This window comes from Pelophylax lessonae (genome assembly GCF_965119305.1).
Source record: "Pelophylax lessonae genome assembly, chromosome: 3".
NCBI lineage: Eukaryota > Metazoa > Chordata > Amphibia > Anura > Ranidae > Pelophylax > Pelophylax lessonae.
In genome coordinates, this window is record NC_138770.1 from 541,589,020 (window position 1) to 541,609,660 (window position 20,641).

General features: G+C 42.7%; 1 protein-coding gene across 1 annotated transcript in view; it reads right to left on the bottom strand.

The window, feature by feature from the left end:
* Positions 1 to 20,641, bottom strand: part of SLC24A3 (solute carrier family 24 member 3) — a 555,181-nt gene that overhangs the window by 42,417 nt on the left and 492,123 nt on the right. The window contains exons 8-12 of the mRNA XM_082251629.1: positions 18,946 to 18,971; positions 15,180 to 15,233; positions 13,902 to 14,035; positions 9,870 to 10,030; positions 5,312 to 5,582 (exon numbers count right to left, since the gene is read on the bottom strand). Coding sequence (XP_082107755.1) covers positions 5,312 to 5,582; positions 9,870 to 10,030; positions 13,902 to 14,035; positions 15,180 to 15,233; positions 18,946 to 18,971 — 646 coding nt within the window. The remainder of the gene's footprint in view (positions 1 to 5,311; positions 5,583 to 9,869; positions 10,031 to 13,901; positions 14,036 to 15,179; positions 15,234 to 18,945; positions 18,972 to 20,641) is intronic.

Sequence of the window (20,641 nt, forward strand, 5' to 3'; positions counted from 1 at the left end):
CTTCTGGGTCTGGAATGTGCACCACCCGCCACCCGCTCCCACTGTGATTGAACACAGCTGGAGCCAATCAGCAAGTCTGGTGGACTCAATGTCCACCGGGACCCGCCGATCTTTCGGGAGATAGGCAGAACAGTGATATGCCTACGTAAACAAGGCAGATCGACGTTCTGTGAGACCGGAAGGTAGAGATCCTGTGTTTCTGCTAAGCAGGGACATATCACAGTTAGCAAGCACTCCCTAGGCACACGTTTAACCCTTTGATCGCCCCTGGTGTTAACCCCTTCCCTGCCAGTGTCATAAGTACAGTGACAGTGCATTTTTTATTTAGCACTGATCACTCTATTAGTGTCACTGGTCCCAAAAAAGGGTCAAAAGTGTCAGTGTTTGATTTGTCCGCTGCAATGTCGCAGTCCTGCTATAAGTCGCTGATCGCCACCATTACTAGTAAAAAATAAATAAATAAATAAAAATTCCATAAATCCATCCCAAAGTTTGTAGACTCTATAACTTTTGCGCAAACCAATCAATATATGCTTTTAGGGATTTTTTTTAACCAAAAATATGTAGCAGAATACATATTGGCTTAACCACTTACCTACAGTGCACTTTCACCCCCTTCCTGCCCAGACCGATTTTCAGCTTTCAGCGCTCTCACACTTTGACTGAGAATTACTCAGTCATGCAACACTGTACCCATTCAAAAATTGTGTCCTTTTTTTCACACAAATAGAGCTTTCTTTTGATGGTATTTAATCACTACTGGGTTTTTTATTTTTTGTGCTATAAATAAAAAAAGACTGAAAATATTGTGAAAAAATGCATTTTTCTTTGTTTCTGTCATAAAATTTTGCAAATTAGTAATTTTTCTTCACAAATTTTGGCCAAAATTTATACTGCTACTTATCTTTGGTAAAAATAACCCAAGTAAGTGTATATTATTTGGTCTTTGTGAAAGTTATAGAGTCCACAAGCTATGGTGGGTATCATTGAAAATTGATCACACTTGATCACACCTGATGTACTGAAGGCCTATCTCATTTCTTGAGACACTAAAAAGTCAGGAAAGTACAAATACCCCCCAAATGACCCCTTTTTGGAAAGTAGACATTCCAAGGTTTTAATAAGGGGCATGGTGAGTTTTTTGAAGTTGTAATTTTTTCCCACAATGCTTTGCAAAATGAAGATTTTTTTTTTTTTTTTTTTTTTTACAAATTGCCGTATTAACAGGTTATTTCTCTCACACAGCACATGTATACTTGCAACTACACCCCAAAACACATTCTACTACTCCTTCTGAGTATGGCGATACCACATGTGTGAGACTTTTTCACAGCCTGGCCACATACAGAGGCCTAACATCCAACCAGCACCGTCCGGCATTCTAGGAGCACAAATTACACATATAATTTCCTGACAACCTATCGTACTTTTGAAGGCCCTGGAGCACCAGGACAATGGAAACCCCCATAAAATGACCCCATTTTGGAAAGCAAACAGCCCAACGTATAATTTTTGAGGCATAATGAGTCTTTTGAATATGTCATTTTTTTCCACAAGTTTTTGGAAAATGTGGAAAGAAAATGAAAACACATTTTTTTTTACACAAAGCTGTCCATTTATGCAATATTTCTAACACAGCATGTACATAGCAAAAATTGCACCCCAAAATACATTCTGCTATTCCTCCTGAGTATGGCGATACCACATGTGTAACACTTTTTCACAGCCTGGCCACATACATAGGCCTAACATCCAAATAGCGCTTTACACAAAGTTGTCCATTTATCCACTTTAAGACTGGGCCTATTTTTGACACTTGGTGTTTACAAGCTAAAATCATTTTTTTTGCTAGAAAACTACTTGGAACCCCCAAACATTATATATTTTTTTTTAGCAGAGACCCTAGAGAATAAAATGGAGATCGTTGCAATATTTTTTATCACACCATATTTGCGCAGCAGTCTTCCAAATGCGATTTTTTTTAAATAAAATCACTTTTTTGATCTAAAAAATAAGAAAACAGTAAATTTAGGAAATTTCTTTTCCATAATGTGAAAGATAATGTTACGCCGAGTAATTAGATACCCAACATGTCATGCTTCAAAATTGCGCATGCTCACAGAATGGCGCCAAACATTGGTACTTAAAAATCCTCATAGGCAACATTTTAAAAATTTCTGCAGGTTACTAGCTTAGAGTTACAGAGGAGGTCTAGGGCTCAAATTATTGCTCTCGCTCTAACGATCGCGGCGATACCTCACATGTATGGTTTGAACACCGTTTACATATGTGAGCGGGACTTGCGTATGCGTTTGCTTCTGCGCGCGAGCTAACGGGGACAGGGCGCTTTAATTTTATTTTTATTTTTTTTTCCTATTTATTTTATTTATTATTTTCTTATTTTTACACAGTTTAAAAAAAAAATGTTTTGATCATTTTTAATCCTATTACAAGGAATGTAAACATCCCTTGTAATAGAAATAGGCATGACAGGTCCTCTTTATTGTGAGATCTGGGGTCAAAAAGACCTCACACCTCACAACTACACTAAAAAAAAAAAAAAAAAAAAAAAAAAATTGTTGAAAGAGGAAAAAAAAAAAAGCAAAAAAAAAAGCGGCCCTTTAAACCGGTTGCTAGGCAACGTCTTTTGACGTAGCTCCGGTCCTCCAAGACCATAGAGTTGAGTGAGGGCCATCTTGCCCTCACTCGACTTCCTGTCTCTGAGGATCCGGGACCGGATAGTTTTCCCCGCTGCCGGCGGGTCCGGTAAGCTGGGAAAACGTCTGGGACGCGGCAGGAGGGGGGGGGGGGGGCACCTCTTCCCCTGCACCGTAAGGGTAATTCCGCGGCGAATCCGCCACTTGGGACCACCCTTATCTGAAAGCCGACCGCCTGCTGTTTCAAAAAATACCGGGGTTATGGGGGCTATCTTCTGCCATAACCCCAGTATTTAGCTTTTAATGGCCGACGCATATAGTCGTTAGGCGGTCAGTAAGTGATTGCATGTATATGGCAAACAGGTGACGATGACTGATGGGGTGACAGGTGACGATGACTGATGGGGTGACAGGTGACGATGACTGATGGGGTGAAAGGTGACGATGACTGATGGGGTGAAAGGTGACGATGACTGATGGGGTGACAGGTGATGATGATTGATGAGGTGACAGGTGACGATGATTGATGAGGTGACAAGTGACGATGATTGATGGGGTGACAGATGACAATCACTGACCGGGTGACATGTGACGATGATTGATGGGGTGACAAGTGACGATGATTGATGGGGTGACAAGTGACGATGATTGATAGGGTGACAGATGACGGTGACTGATGGGGTGACAGGTGACGATGACTGATGGGGTGACAGGTGACGGTGATTGATGGGGTGACAGGTGACGGGCGATGGTCACTGATGGGTGACAGGTGACGGGCGATGGTGCACGGCGGTACTGATGGCAGTCTCTGGTGACCGGTGAATTTTAGGCTACATTCACATGTGAGCGTAGCGATCGCAGGCAGAATCACTGCGATTCTGCCCGTGATCCAGAAATCATTGCAAATGGCGGGACGCCTGTGCGTTGCCCGTGATTTGCAATAGCACCCCAAACGCTGTGCGATGTTGCTGCGATTTCCACCTGCCAAATCGAGGTAACATCAAGCAAACAATGCATGACGCCCCAAAGAAGCTCTTGTACCTTTTTTGGGCGTCATGCGATGTTTGCGCGATGTTACTGCGATTCGGGAGGCTGAAATGGCGGCAACATCGCACAGCGTTTGGGGTGCTATTGCAAAAAACGGGCAACGCACAGGCGTCCCGCAATTTGCAATGATTTCCGGATCGCGGGCAGAATCGCGGTGATTCTGCCCGCGATCGCTGCGCTCACATGTGAACGTTATGGGTGTCAATTTCTGGGCACTGATGAGGTGACTGTTGGGTGACAGGTGACATTGGGGGGGGGCTGAGGACTGTGTGGGGACCTTTATTAGTGTGATTTTACTTTTGCAGGTACACAGAGCAGTAACTCACTATTTCTAGCTCTTCTCCCCTCATACTGGAAACTGTATGAGGGGAGAAGAGCTAGTAACAGTCAGTTACTGCTCTGTGTTTACATTTTGTGATCGGCTGTGAATGGATTCACAGCCGATCACTTAGTAAACAGTCACTGTCAGTGACTGTTTACTACCACCGGTGACAGCTGTGTTCCTACGGAACACAGTGCCACCGACATGGCCGCGCTGCGCGCTCCCGATCGCGTATGCGCGGTCATCTCCCGGGCGCCTTCATTGTGATCGGCTGTGTCATTGGAACACAGCCGATCACGTGGGAAACAGCCATGCCTATTGGCTGTTTCCCCCCTGCCGGTGACCGGCTGTGTCCCGGGGACACGCCGACACCGGCAGTGCACGGCGGCGCGCCCGCGATCGCGCGCCTGCCGTGCTTGAATGGGCGGACGTCATATGACGTCCGCCCAGGATAATAGCCGCACCGTCCCGCCGTCATATGACGGCGGGCAGGCGGTAAGTGGTTAAATTGATGAAGAATTTTTTTTTTTTTTAATTTTATTGGATTTGTTTTATAGCAGAAAGTAAAAAATATTCTTTTTTTTCTAAACCGTTTTTTTTTTTCTTTATAGCGCAAAAAATAAAAAACAATTAAATACCACCAAAAAAAGCTCTATTTGTGGGGAAAAGACATACATTTTATTTGGGTACAGTTAATGGTCAGTTAAATTAATGCAGTGCTGTATTGCAAAAAATGGCCTAGTCATGAAGGGGGGTAAATCTTCTGGAGCTTAAGTGGTTAAACTAAAAGTTAAATTTGGCTTTAAGCTCGGTGACAATAGGATGATTTTGTACGATTTTTTCCAAAAGGATCTGCAATATTAGCTTTATATGATGGGGACAACCAACCAACCAACCAAACAACCAACCAACTAAAGAGATTAGCACTTTCGCTTAGCAGCAAAAGGGTCGCTGGTTCAAATCCCAAACAGGGCACGACCTGCCTGGAGTTTGCATGTTCTCCCTGTGCCTGCATGGGTTTCCTCGGGGTACTCCGGTTTCCTCCCACACTCCAAATACATGCTGGTACGGTAACTGGCTTCTGTCTAAATTGACCCTAGTATGTGTATGAATGTGAGTTAGGAACCTTAGATTGTAAGCTCATTGAGAGTAGGGACTGATGTGAATGTACAATGTATATGTAAAGCGCTGCGTAAATTGATGGCACTATATAAATACCTGAAATAAATAAAATATTTGACCATTTTTAAGGCTTTTTAACCAACTTCAACATAACGGGACTTACAGGGAAGTTCAAAAGGTGTGAAAGGCCCATCATTATCATCATCCTCTTCTTCTTCTTCCTCATCATTTTCATTATTTTCATTGTCTTCATTTTCATTTTCGGTCTCATTGCCAGCTTCAGCCACATCATCATCCTTTCTGGTGCCATTGGCATTTCTCTCTGTTGAGTTTCCTGGGCCTGTCCCATTCTCAACTGCATGTTTGATTGGAATCTTGATTGAGACTTCTGACTCTCCGTTAGCATAGCCTCGGCTGTTTATCAATCTCTGCCTCTGCAAGGAAAAACCCAGTATAGACATAAAGCTTAGACATATGGCAAAGTTGCATTTGCTTGCTGGGAATCGCTGCTTAAAGCCAACCTATGGCCAAACTATCAACTTCAAGTATTTGCAAATTTATAACAAGCCAAAAAGGAGCTTTTAAGGGTAACTCCCCTTTTGTGGGGAAAAAAAAATTCAAATAAAGAAAAAATAGTATAGCGTATACAACTGCAACACAAGTCATAGTGTAATTGAATGTTATTAAAAATGACCTTTCCTTTTCAATCTGCAGCTCTGTAATTTCTACAAAATGCAATGCAATATGGCTACCTGGAGGTGTTCTGTACACAGACTGTGTACAGAACGCACCCTAAAAATTTATTTTCCTGCTTGTGTGATTGGCTCACTGATTTTCCCAGAAGTCTGCCTAAGATACAAGTCAGATTTTTGGCATCCCCTGCAACAAAAATGTCAAAGGGAAATTATATCTAAAGGGATGCAGATCCTGCAATTTCCTCATTAGAGCCCTTCGAGTGCAGTGGCTGATTGATAATTATAAAACCACTCCCATACAGATTCACTATGCACATGGACACAAACAAACAGACAGCTATTTCTTCAGAATAATAAAAGTTAGGAATCTGGAACAAAGTTTGGTAAAATTTTTGCAATGCACATTGATTACCCACAAGGGAAAGTTTTTTTCTAAAAATAAAAAAAAAAGCTTACTCTTTAAATAAGGCCTCACATTCCTCTGTAGCTGTAAGAACTGTGGGACAATTAATCTTCAATTTTTACAGCAGATGCCCTGAAATTGTTCAGGCTATTCTCTCAGCAGTTCTGCTCAACCTGCTCCTACTTTCTGTTCACATTAGAAAATAGAAAGCTCCAAGGCTGCACAGTCACAGCTAGGAGGGGGGTGAGTCATTACGCCAGAGGTTCCCGTGGATGAGCATCACGGCCACCCTGCGGTCCAAGCCTCCATCTCACTGTGGTTTCACCCTGCAGTCCAAGCCTCCACTCACTGCCGTGACACCCCCCACTTCCTGCCGGACAGGAAGAGGAAGAGAGGAGATGAACACAGACCTACAACGGTGACTCTAAGCCCCCAGCCCCCACACGGACACCGGAAGGACCCATCTTGTCTGCCTATACTTACCTTGATGTAAGTTTTTACTATTTGTTTGCCATATTAAATTGCAGTCTTAACTCAGATGTGCCTGTTTTCTCTTTTGTTTGTTGCATGTTAGGAGGGGGAGCAGGGTTTACTGAGTCAGGACAGGGAGCTATAAACATTTAATAGGAAGCGTTTAAAGCGGAGTTCCAGACACTAAAAAAAAAAAAAAATTTAAGTCAGCGGCTACAAAGGACACTTAGCTGTCCAGGGATCCCATGTTGTCGGCCCCCTGAAGCCGATTCATCCATCGGCTTGGGTGCAGGCACCGGCATTACAACTAAGGGGACCCGGCAGTGAAGCCTTCAGGCTTTACAGATAGTTTTCTACTGCGCATGCGTGAGTCGCTCTGCGCTTTCTGAATGGCCCGTCGTCTTCTGGGACACACACAGGTACCAGAAGGCAGCAGGAAGGGGGGGGGGGGGACATACTTCGCAGCGGCAAGGCTAGCAGGGAAGTTACACCTTAGTACACTTTGTACTTCTCCTGTAGATCACAGGAGTGCAATGCACTCCTGTAACCTGTTTTCAGACGACAGTGGGCTGAAACCTGCTGTCGGCTGACGTCACAGAGCTGGTCCTGGCTTGGGCACGATCGCTACCATAAAGTTGGGATCCGCTGACATGCCCCCTCCACAGCCCAGTGCTCCAGTGAGAGTGGGGGGGGGGCAGAGCAGAAAGCCGCTGACTGCCAATCACCAGCTCTCTGCTCATAGAGCTCTGAGAACCGAGCGTTCAGTGGTCTTTGATCTCTCGGTTCTCAGCCTTAGAACCTGCAAGGGACAGATACAGTATTGAACCAATGCTGCATCCACCTAGGTATGATTTTTGAAGAAAAAAAAAAAAGCCCAACTTCTCTTTTGACCCTTTGACATACAGTGCTCAGCATAAAATGAGTACACCCCAACAGATTTGTCAGAAAACCTTTACTTTCCTTTCTGAATCAACATTTTCTATGTGACACTATGCTAGAAAATACTCCCACAATTGGGGGCCATTGATTGCAACCAAGATTTGTTATTTGCACACACAAAAAAAGTATTTTTCCTAACATGTTTATTTAAGACCATGTTGCAAAAATGAATACACCCCAATGAAAGTCTAAAGCCTCGTACACACGATCTGACCAACTTTCTTTCATTTTTTGTTGCATGCTAGTCTCATACTGAAAGTGAAGAGATTACTTTCATACGAAAATTCTCATACGACAGAATTTAACTTCAGAAGTGATGTCATGTGTTGAATTGTTTTGTATGTATTCTTTCGTTTCTGAGCATGCCTAGTCTTGCTCTTACGATTTTTTTTCAGACGAAAACTGTACTAATTAAACAAAAATTGGACATTGTGTTCACATATGATAAATATTTTATAGCCTGCACATCCAGTTTTTGCCTTCCGAAAATTCGTAATCAGCTGTCGAAAAGCACCATACTAACAATCGGAAAATCGGCAGATCGTTCCTCGGACGAAATTTTACTTACAATTTTCTTATCGTGTGTACGGGCCTTTAGGAGCAAAGCTAAATTTTAGACAACAAATTCCTAATTAACAAGAATTCAACTACAGGTGAGTCTAATTATTCATTAAACAGGTGTCCAGCAGACAGTTGATTATAAAAGGGCATTACTTAACAAAGAAAGCCCCTTCCCATTTAATGCTGTCAGCAATGGCACCAAAGGAAAAAGAAATGTCACAAGGCCTAAGCAAGAAAATCATTTCTTTACACTAGAAAGGTAAAGGCTACAAGAAGATCAGCAAAGCTTTACTTATCATCCAGAATACTTTAGCAAAAGTGATACAAAAAGTTAACAAAGATGGAACTGTAACCATCTCTCAGAAATGTCCAGGCCATCAACGTAAGTTAACACCTCGACAGGAGCATCTTCTGATGAGAAGGGTTGAAGAAAATCACCATGCTAGTCCACTGCAGTTATCTAAAGAAGTGGAAAGCCAAACTTGGGTGATTGTTTGCGGTGACACCAATATGGCGTACACTGCAGAGGAATGACATGCATGGGTGTCACCCATGAAGGAAGCCTCTCCTAAAGCCCATACACAAAAAAGCCCATCTAGAATTTGCCAGGGCCCATGCTGAAAAAGAAGAAGACTACTGGGACTCTGGAGTGATGAGACCAAGATACATGTTTTTGGAACTGATGGCTTCAAAATTGTATGGTGTCACAAAAGTAGAAGAGAACAAAGAAAAATGCATGGTGCCTACAGTGAAACATGGTGGTGGCAGCAGGGCCAGGACAAGGGGTGGGCAGGAGGGAAGGCTGCCCTGGGCGCAATGGGTTATTGCAGGGATGGGGGCGCCCTGACCCTAACCCTAAGGTAAGGAGGGGGCGCAGTTTGGCATATTTGCCCTGGGCGCTGGATGACCTTGTCCAGGCACTGGGTGGCAGTGTCCTACAGTGGGGCTCCATGAGTGCTTTTGGTGCCGGGGAGCTGCATTTCATTGATGGTATCATGAATTTACAGATGTAATGCTCTACATTGAAAGAGAAGATGCTATTATCACTCCGTGCCCTTGGTTGTCAGGCACTTTCCCAACATGACATCGATCCAAAACACACATCTAAGGACACTGTTGCATTTCTGAAGAAGAACAGGATGAAAGGATGAAAGTGATTCAGTGGGCAAGTACTGTATGTCTCCTGATCTGAACCCAATTGAACACCTATGGGGAATTCTGAAGAGACAAATTGAGCGTCACTCTCCATCCAGCATCCAGAGGTCTTTCTTGAAGAATTGAAAAAGATAGATGTTGCAATATGTCACCAACTTGTTCATTCCATGCTTACAAGACTTGGTGCTGTCATTGCAAATCATGGAGGTCATACAAAATACTAGATGTAGTAGTTTTTAGTTGTAGGGTGTATTCATTTTTGCATCAACTAATTTTAGTAAAACTGAAGATTTTGTAATCTAAGTTATAATATTAACCTTACTTTCATGTAATTAGCTAAACAAATGTTCTATAAAAACATTTTGGAAAATTTTGGAAATTTTTCTTGTGTTCCTTGAGATATTGATTAAAATCTTACTTTTCAAAAGGGGTGTACTCATTTATGCTGAGCACTGTATATACATACTGTTACTACTGGAAAAAAAGAGTACACTTACCTCATTTATCAACATGCGACTGGCCATAGAAAGACGAGTTTTGGGAGGGAAGTGGCTTGTTATCATGATTCTCAGACCAGCCTCAGAGAATGATAATTGATGAGGATACGCTGAAAGGATCTCATCTACCATGATCACCGATGTTTTACGATGGAAATTTCCTGAAAGCAAGATCAATGCAGAGCAATAGGCATGGAGTTATATTTTTCATTCTAGAGATTTTACTTTTGTGAGAGTTTATTCTACATTCTAAAACACATCTACATGACTTTGAGCCTACAGGCAGTGGCAGTACCAGAACATGTTCCTTCCTGGTGTCTTGCCAGCTACTAAAGTGGAAGAAGATCCTTATGCCTCGTACACACGCATCGATAGTTGGCCGACCGATCGGCCGTCTTTTGTCCAGTGTTGTTGTGTTGGTTGAAATGTGCTCTAGACTGCACACGAATTTTCTCGGCCAACAAAAACCAACTTCAGAAGTGATGTCATGTACTGGTTTACTTTCCGTGTGTTTTTCTTCTCTGAGCATGCCCAGGCTTGCTCATCAGATTTTTGTCTGCCGAAATCTGTACTGGCTGACGGAAAATCGGCCGTTCTGTTGACGGCCAACAAAAATTTTATAGCATGCACACCAGATTTTGTTCGGCCGAAAAGTCGGAGTCAGTTGTCGGAAGCATCATACTAACAAGACGAAAATCGGCCGATCGGACGTTGGCCGAAAATTCACGGCCAACTATCGTTGCGTGTGTACGAGGCATTTGGCTGCCCATAACTGGATTGAAATTCAACTGGTTCAGCAGGGGCCAGACACATTTGGATACATATATGGGCATGGTGGTTGTACAGAAATCGATCCACTAAGAAATTTCTGTACAACTACCCTTCTGGAAAATTTCCTCTCGATCAGCCCTGCAGGCTATGTACTGCTGATGATCTCCACTTGTTTCCAGGTCCCATTCTGAGTGGCTGATCTTCTGCATTCTGAACACAGGAGGTCAGCCGCTTGGCATGGGCAACATTCAGAGAGTGCTGTGCATTCCCTGAATTAATGCAAATCATTCTCGGATTGGATGAGGTGTAGAGGTGGGGCAGTGACGTCAGGCTCTCCACCTCATCCAATCAGAGAATGCTTCACCTTCATTATGAAACTGCAAAGCATCCTCTGAATGGCGCCCCTGCCGAGCAGCCAACCTCCTGGGTTCAGGCCCGCTGCTCGGCATTGGACCCGGAAGCAAGTGGAGAACACTGGAATAGCAGTGTCTTCTTCAGTTACATAGTTACATAGTAGTTGAGGTTGAATAAAGACAATAGTCCATACAGTTCAACCTGTGTAGGTTCGTGTGGCTGTAGTCATCTCACATAGCCGAATGTTCTGATCTTTGAGATGTACGTCTAAGAGTCTTTTGAAAGTGATTTCTAGCTTCCAAGGACATTGGCTAGGTATGGTATATACAGATTTACATTGGCCCAAGCTGGACCAATGTAACTGTATGAAATATCCATACCTGTACCATCAGAATCTTAAACTGAGGTATCAGTTCTTGTGTGCTTACATTCTCAGATACAGGAGTTAATAAGTATAAACTTAAAGTTATAAGTTGGCCATAAATGATTTGAATGACTCCTGCTGAATAAGGCACATTGTGGGTGGCCCATCAAGCACCACTGGCTCAACAAAATGTGATTTAAAAATGTTCTGAGCCGGATGAAAAATTATCGGGTGAATAGTAACTGCATCTTATCAGATTCAGCCACTGTTCAAGTATTCAGGATAGTATAAGTGCTGCGGCTTCCTGAATGCAAAAGCTGTCAGTGAAGATTCATCCATCCAAGCCGTTAGCATCAATAGAAATCAACTGATAATCTCTTGTTCTGCCCGAGGGCCCCAATAAGATAAATTAGAGCTGATTATGGCCACCATTACTAAAGAAGGAGAGAATCTTTCAAAGTGAACGTTCCCTTTCCTTAGTTAATACGGTGATATTGTATTTACTTTTTCTAATCACGTGCCAACAAAAATTCTGTTTTTTTTTTTAAATCTCTCTTGCATATGATTGGGTATTTGAAGTTAAAGTGGTTGACTGGTTGTAAACCTCAGACATGAAATATGAACTAAGCATATCATATAGTGTATACTTGTCTCAATTAAGAGCACTAAGTGTCATTTCTGTCTGCTTCTTCGTTCCTCTGCTATCATGAGTCGCTTCTAGAAAGTTTTCCTGACACCAAGAGAAAAAAGGTGACAGGAAAGGGAGATTCAGCTGATTGACAGCCTCAGCTCTGTTTCTGTGCTGTGTGAATCGGGGGTGGGGGGGGGGCCTTCCTCCAATCAGCTCTCCAGAGCTCCCACAGAGTATAATTTCAGCTCTTCGCTCTTTTTTTCTGATAGCTCAGAAAAGGTTTTTAAATTTACTTTTAATTATGAGGCTTTTGGTTTATTTTGTATTTAACCACTTGCCGACCATGCTTTAGCCGAATAATGGTTACATTGCGGCTGGCTAGCTCAAGGAGGCCGTCATATGATGGACACTGCTGTCAGATTACACTGCTGATCACAGATTGAGGTAAAGAGCCAATATTGGCTCTTTACCATGTGATCAGCTTTGTCCAATCAGAGCTGATCACGGATGTAAATAGAAGCCATTTATCGGCACTCCTTTCCTCATGCTGACAGCATGAGGAGAGGAAAAGAGAGCTGATAACCGGCTTCTCTAAAAGGGACATGTACACTGATAATCAGGGCACTGATTATCAGTGTCCTGATTATCAGTGCAGCCCTGACAGTGCCCACCAGTGCTGCCAATCTATGCCCACCAGTGCTGTTAATTAGTGCCCACCAGTGCTGCCAATAAGTGTCCATCAGTGCTGCCAATCAGTGCCTCCTCAGTGTCACCTGTCAGTGCCACCTACCAGGGCCAATCAGTGCCTCCTATCAGTGCTGCCTATCAGTGCCCATTAGTGCTGCCTATCAGTGTGGCCTATCAGTGCCCATCAGTGCTGCCTATCAGTGCATCCTCATCAGTGCCCACCAGTGCCACCTCATTAGTGCCCACCAGTGCAGCCTCATCAGTGCCTATCCATGCTGTCTCATTGGGGGGCCCATCGGTGCCCATCAGTGCAGCCTACCAGTGCAGCCTCATCAGCGAACATCAGTGAAGGAGAAATATTACCTGTTTTCAAAATGGTATAACAAAGAATGAAAAAGTTTTTTGTTTTGTTTTTTCAAAACTTTTATTCTTTATTCGTTTATTTAGAAAAAAAAGAAAAACCCAGTGGTGACTAAATACCACCAAAAATAACTCTATTTGTGTGTAAAAAAATGCTAAAAATTTTGTTTGGGTACAGTGTTGCATGACCGCGCAATTGTCATTCAAAGTGCGACAGCGCTGAAAGCTGAAAATTGGCCTGGGCAGGAAGGGGTAAAAGTGCCCAGTAGGCAAATGGTTAAATATTAAATTCATACCAGAGATGTGAAAATGGAGAAATATATTTGAATTAAAGTGGAACTTCTCTCTCTCTCAATCAACATTGACTATTTTTAGTCCTAGCATTGGTCTATTTACTAGCATTAGTAAATAGACAGGAACGTATATCACATGTACTTGTTACTGGTTTCTAGGCCTAGGCAAATTATAATATCCCAGGAAACTTCAGGAAGGGAGGAGGGGTTTTCTCAGCTAAGCACACCCTTCTGCATGCATGCTTGAGCTAGGGGCAGGTGGCTTCCAGGAAGTAAATGCTACATAAATCATTTGCCCTTACTCAAGATGGCCACAGTCAAAAATGCATTTGGTGCTTTTCAAAGTGATTTCTCAGCAACATAAAGCATGTAGACACGGATGGGTGGGTGAGTTTGCTTTGAATAATAACAATGAATGAAATATCATTTTTGGTTTGTGGTGATCAGATGCAGTGTAGTTGCACTTTAAATTCCTCTTTGAGGTAAAAAAAAACAAAAAACAAAATAGATGCCAATCTGTTATATTCTGTAATGTATAGTGCATGGAAAAAAAAGCAAGTGATTGCTATTACCTTTTTTGAGTAAGACCACAGTTGCGTCACAGTTTACGTTGTCATCTAAATCTGCATTACTTGCTAGTCCATTTGCCATGTTTGCTGCTCCCTTTGTTCTCTTTTCAAAGCACTGATGTATGGAGGAGTTGAACCTGAATCAAAATATTCTGAATTAGTCGTAGTCAGAATGCTAGGGTAGTCACTATTCAAACAATACTGATATAATCCCCAGACCAACAAACGGTTCTGCCATAAATTACCATGAACACCTAAAATGACCCATACTCAAAAAGTGCAGATTTGCAATATTATTGCATTTGCAATTTGTAGATGAACATTTCTCGTGCTGTCCTGCTCTGAAGGAATGTTATTCTAAACCCCGCCCCTCATCAATTGCCCCATTTGATGCTGACAGTCCCCAGTAATAATTTGTAATTCAGAGGGGTTCCTCATCATCACGTAGCTTCTTTGTAAGCTATGATATAATGATCACAAGCAGGCTACTGATTTATTTTAAAGAAAATAATTGCCCCTGCAGCATTAGGAAGGGAGGGTGGCTCTGTTTAATGCTGTAATTGCCAACTACAAGGACAATATATAGGAAAACCCCTGTTTTCTTGAATTTCTCATGCAAAGTTGTGGAGCACTTCCTGACTTTTCAAAGACTTTCCTAGACATGTCTGCTTCTCTAGCCTCATAGCTTAAAGCGGATTTCCACCCAAAAATGAAACTTCCGCTTTAGGGCCTCCTGACCCCCTGACATGCCACACTTGGCATGTCATTTTTTTTTTTTTTTTTTGGGGGGGGGGGGGGGGGACGGGACGGGTACCTAGATTTGACAGGTACCTGCTCCCACTTCCACTCAGGCCACCTAGGTGGCTCGAGCGGAAGTTCTCCTCTCCCCCTCCCTCCCTGCAATTTTCTGGGACATGTTACATGTGCAGTGCGACTCACGCATGCGCAGTGCGCACACGGCTGTGAAGCCACAAGCTGTCGCAGCCGGGTGCCCACACTAGTGATTCGGGTGCCATGGGGAGAAGAGGGAGAGAACCGAGGCTCCCGCCGGCCTCATCCCTGGACCGTGGGACAGGTGAGTGTGTGCTTATGGAAAGTCAGCAGCTACACTTTTTGTAGCTGCTGAATCTTAATAAACACAAAAACGGCTGGAACTCCGCCTTACACAAGATTTTTCTTATTATATGAAATTTGTAACTGAGTTATTAGGAACTGGTTCAGAGTAAAAAACAAACAAAAAAAAACAAAAAACAGTATTCAGAAAGACATATCACTACTTACTTCATTATGAGGATGTAAACTGCATACATTAGAACCAAAATCATAGACTCCCACCTTCAAGGAGACACAATAGGTTAAAAAGAGTTTAGCCAAAAAGACAAGCCAACAACACAAATAATAGACACATATCCCAATTTTATTATTTATTTTTTAAAATCTTACAGTGCGTGGGTGGGCACACTCACCCTGCATGTAGGGTACCTTTAGCCTTGTACACACTCACCAATGCCTGAAACCAGACGGGGACCACGTTCATGTGAAAGTCAAACATTATTGTGGTACCCTGGCTTGGAAATGAGCCATACACCGTGTGCAGCAGAAAACGTACAGCGTTCCTCTGTAAAACGCGTCACTACACACCTTACTGTCAAGTATTTGCATTTAGGAGGGACACTGCTGAGCCCATGTTATCTCCACCAGTCAAGCATACCTCTGCCACTTCACTCCCAGGGACAAAATGGGGTCCCGTCAAGCACTAGCATGGACCTCATTCATGCTCTTCACTTCCTTCACTCTCCTGTACCATGCGGGCTTTGGTGTCTCTGTACCGTCCCAGATACTTTGGGAAACTGACTGCTAGGGAGGGAGCTAGCTAATCGCCCCTGTCACTATCGAAGAACCTCTTACCTACGCCAGGTACCAAGCATTAGGACTGGCTGCTTTGCACTTTGCACTAGTTACCAGTTACCCATAGCAACTTCATTCCTCCTTCAACTAATCTTGCTGAGTTAACTTTAGTGGCCTTGCTTCATACCCCACATGTGCTATACTGACCCGGTTTTTTATACGCCAGAAACCATCATGCATCAGGCCAGGCTTAGAAAAGTTTGGCAACTTTTCAGTAACTCTTCTTGCAGAAGAGATAACAGATACAACATAGTCCAGACCCTAAGCTAACTAACAGTGGTGGCTGTCCAGACATACCTTTACAGGTGTTAGTACATAACTGGTGATCTCAAATGACTAGTAGTGTCCACCAAAACCATGGCATCTCATGGGGATTTGAGGCTCACTCTCGGACTCCTGGTCTCCATGAACTTGGGGTGTATCCTCATTCTTAAGCTCCCGCTGTGGCCCCTGGAACTGGACCTTCCCCCTATGTATGTACCACACAGGGTGGAAGACCAGCCCAAGACCAAAAAGCCCAGGAACTGCAGTACTAAGAGTTAATCCTTTCCCTAGCCTGGGTGAGCCAATTACCCCTTACTAGCATAGAAAAACCCACACTGTAGGCAACCTGCTTACAAGTGCAGCATCTCAAAACTGTACTCTATATTTAGGATATGGACCTTGGTCTGTTGAATACCAGATTGTCTGAAATTATATATATATATATATATATATATATATATATATATATATATATATATATATTATATACATACACACACACACACACACAGTATCTCACAAAAGTGAGTACACCCCTCACATTTTTGTAAATATTTTATTATATCTTTTCATGTGACAACACCGAAGAAATTACACTTTGCTACAACGTAAAGCAGTGAGTGTACAGCTTGTATAAAAGTGTATATTTGCTGTCTCCTCAAAAAGTGTGTACACCCCTAAGTGAAAATGTCCAAACTGGGCCCAATTTGCCATTTTCCCTCCCCGGTGTCATGTGACTCGTTAGTGTTACAATGTCTCAGGTGTGAATGGGGAGCAGGTGTGTTAAATTTGGTGTTTTCACTCTCACTCTCTCATACTGGTCACTGAAAGTTCAACATGGGAACTCATGGCAAAGAACTCTCTGGGGATCTGAAAAAAAGAATTGTTGCTCTACATAAAGATGCCCTAGGCTATAGAAGGATTGCCAAGACCCTGAAACTGAGTTGCAGCATGGTGGCCAAGGCCATACAGTGGTTTAACAGGACAGGTACCACCCAGAACAAGCTTTGCCATAGTCAACCAAAGAATTTAAATGCTCCTGCTCAGCGTCATATCCAGAGGTTCTCTTTGAGAAATAGACATATGAGTGCTGCCAGCATTGCTGCAGAGGTTGAAGGGTTGGGGTCAGCCTGTCAGTGCTCAGATCATACGCCGCACACTGCATCAAATTGGTCTGCATGGCTGTCATCCCAGAAGGAAGCCTCTTCTAAAGATGATACACAAGAAAGCCAGCAAACAGTTTGATGAAGACAAGCAGACTAAGGATATGGATTACTGAAACCATGTCCTGTGGTCTGATGAGACCAAGATACACTTATTTGGTTCAGATGGTGTCAAGCGTGTGTGGTGGCAACCAGGTGAGGAGTACAAAGACAAGTGTGTCTTACCTACAGTCAAGCATGGTGATGGGAGTGTCATGGTCTGGGGCTGCATGAGTTCTGCTGGCACTGGGGAGCTACAGTTCATTGAAGGAATCATGAATGCCAACATGTACTGTCACACACTGAAGTAGAGCATTATCCTCTCCCTTCGGAGACTGGGCTGCAGGACAGTATTCCAACATGATAACGACCCCAAATACACCTCCATGATGACCGCTGCCTTGCTAAAGAAGCTGAGGGTAAAGGTGATGAACTGGCCAAGCATGTCTCCAGACCTAAACCCTATTGAGCATCTGTTGGGCATCCTCAAACCAAAGTTGGAGGAGCGCAAGGTCTCTAACATCCTTCAGCTCCGTGATGTCGTCATGGAGGAGTGGAAGAGGACTCCAGTGGCAACCTGTGAAGCTCTGGTGAACTCTATGCCCACGAAGGTTAAGGCAGTGCTGGAAAATAATGGTGGCCACACAAAACACTTTGGGCCCAATTTGGACATTTTCACTTATTCCCCGTACACACGTGCAGATTATCTGAAGACTTTTGTCTGCAGACTTACCAAAACCATATAATATGAGGTCAAACCTAAACACTTTCTATTTGTATGCAATCCGGCAGGCCCTTGCACTACATAGAAAAGGTAAATCTGAAGACAAAAGTCTTCAGATAATCTGCACGTGTGTACGGGGCATTAGGGGTGCACTCACTTTTGTTGCCAGCGGTTTAGACAATAATGGCTGTGTTCAGTTATTTTGAGGGGACAGCAAATTGTCACTGTTACACTCACTACTTTACATTGTAGCAAATTGACATTTCTTCAGTGTTGTCACATGAAAAGATATAATAAAATATTTACAAAAATTTGAGGGGTGTACTCACTTTTGTGAGATATGGTATATTTTCGGTAGAGGGGTGATAAAAACAAGCATTTTTACTGCCCCCCCCCCTTCTCCACTGCTCCCCATTAGGCAGAAATGCCTGCATTTTGATACCCTTTGTTGTCACCTGCAACACAACTGCCCTGCAACCATGTGGAATGGAATGCCAGTGTGGTTGCAGTGTGGTGGTGTGAGTTTCATGGATTGAAACAGGTGGTGAGGAAGTGAGATAACGCCTCCTCACTGCCTGTCAAATGCCCTCTGAAAAGCAATCTACTGCACTTCACTCTTCAGAGGGAACCACAAGTGCAAACAAGAAAATGTGTGTACTCAAACTATATTGGCAGAGCAAAGTGCATTAGTTTTCATTGTATTCTTTACACAAAAAAAACTTTCTTGAATCAGGCATGGATGTGTGTGCAAAGTTGAGCAAATTTTTAAGCTTTTGGACATAATTTTGTGAATTAGAGGGCTTTTTTTTTTTTTTTTACAAAAAAGCAATGCACCCAAGCCCCCAAACCCATGATTCAATCAATTAAATTCAATACAGGGTATTATTGTAGATAGATTATCAACACAACTACACTGTAGATTGAGGGGTAATCAAATGTTTTTACTTACCCGGAGACCTTTTCATCATAAATAAACTGAAAAAAAAAAAAGAATTAAGGTTCACATTAATGACAAGTAATCTAAAGAGCATATTTATTTCTCAACATTAGACATCCGTAATAAGAAACTGTTTAACTCATACAATTAATTTATGTTACAGAATGATATGTTAAAGTTCCTGAGACTGCTTCACAGGCCTGTCTTTGCTTGAGCAGGATCAGTAAAAGTGCAAAATGCAGTCTGTTTTTCATCTATATCTTCACAATAAATTGTAATTTAACAACTATACCATTTACAGAGCAATATGTTTAAAGACCAAAGAAATAAATTGGTTCTATGCATTAAGGCAAAAAACCTTCTTGGTGCAACTCCCCCCCCCCCCCAGCCCCTCCTTATACTTACCTAAGCCCTATCTCGATCCAGTGATGTGCATGAGAGCTCTCCTGGGTCTCTCTCTCCTCATTGGGTCACAATCAATTATAGCCAGTGAACAATGAGGAGAGAGCAGGGGCAGGGGTGTCCATTCATAGGAGAGCGGCTCAGGAGTGAGCCTGCTTGTGTGCCTCCTTAACATGAGGCTTGCTACTGGGGGCACTCGTCGGGGGGTGGATCCAGGACTGCCAGTGGCAGACCCAAAAAGAAGAGGATTGTTCAAAACTATTGCATAGAGCAGGTTAGTATATTTATTTTAAAACCTTTAGAATCACTTTAAGGTCACTGATGAAAATCTTATGGGCTTGATTTACTAGATGCAAATAGGCTGTTCACCTTGCAAAGGGGTTTTACTTTGCAGGGGTCCCTTAGTTTAGTAAATGTGATGAAAAATTCACCTTGCACAAATACCCAATCACATGCAAGGGAAATAAAAAAAAAAAAGATTTTTATTAGCACACAATTGGGTGATGGAAGTGAGCAAGCTTCATCTAATTCACTATGCTCTGGGGAAAATGCCCTTGCAAAGTAAAAATGTCTTTGCAGAGTGAATAGTATATTTGCCTTTAATAAATCAACACCTTTATGTCTGGTAAACTCTTACGTGGAAATTCTTATTAGCAATGACCTCAACCAAATACAAACCCGTGTAGCAATTAGGAAGTATTTTGGCCTATTCCTGTATACCAGTCTGTTTCAGTTCATGTATATTTTGCAGATCACAATACAGCATTTTATCATTTACAATAGAGCTTAATGGTCCCTTCATAAATCTGAGTGATTCAGGTTCTGTAACAACCCCACATCATTATAGTTCTTTCACCATGCTTCACAGTTGTGATGAGATGTCAGTACACCGTTTTTTGTTTTCTCCCAATATATTGCATTTTACAATAAACAGAAATGTAATCATCTGTCCACAAAATATGGCTCAAATATATCAGTAGTTGTGAAACATCTAAGTAGTTTGGTTCAAGCTCGAGATGAGTAGTGATGAATGTTTTTTTTTGGATTGGTTTCGCCGTGCTTACCTCCTATGAACATCAATATTTTTTTTAGTGTGCTTGTTATAGCAGGCACAGATGATATTGCGGAGAAGTCTACACCATCTTAAAGAATGTACATTGTTGCCCCCAGGGCCACTGTTAGAAATCACAGGGCCTCCCCAACCCCACCTCTGCTGCCTGATTCCTCAGTTATCAAAATGAGGCACTTCTGGCAACTTTTCCTGACACCAAGAGTTAAAAGGGAGACAGGTGATGGAGCTTCAGCA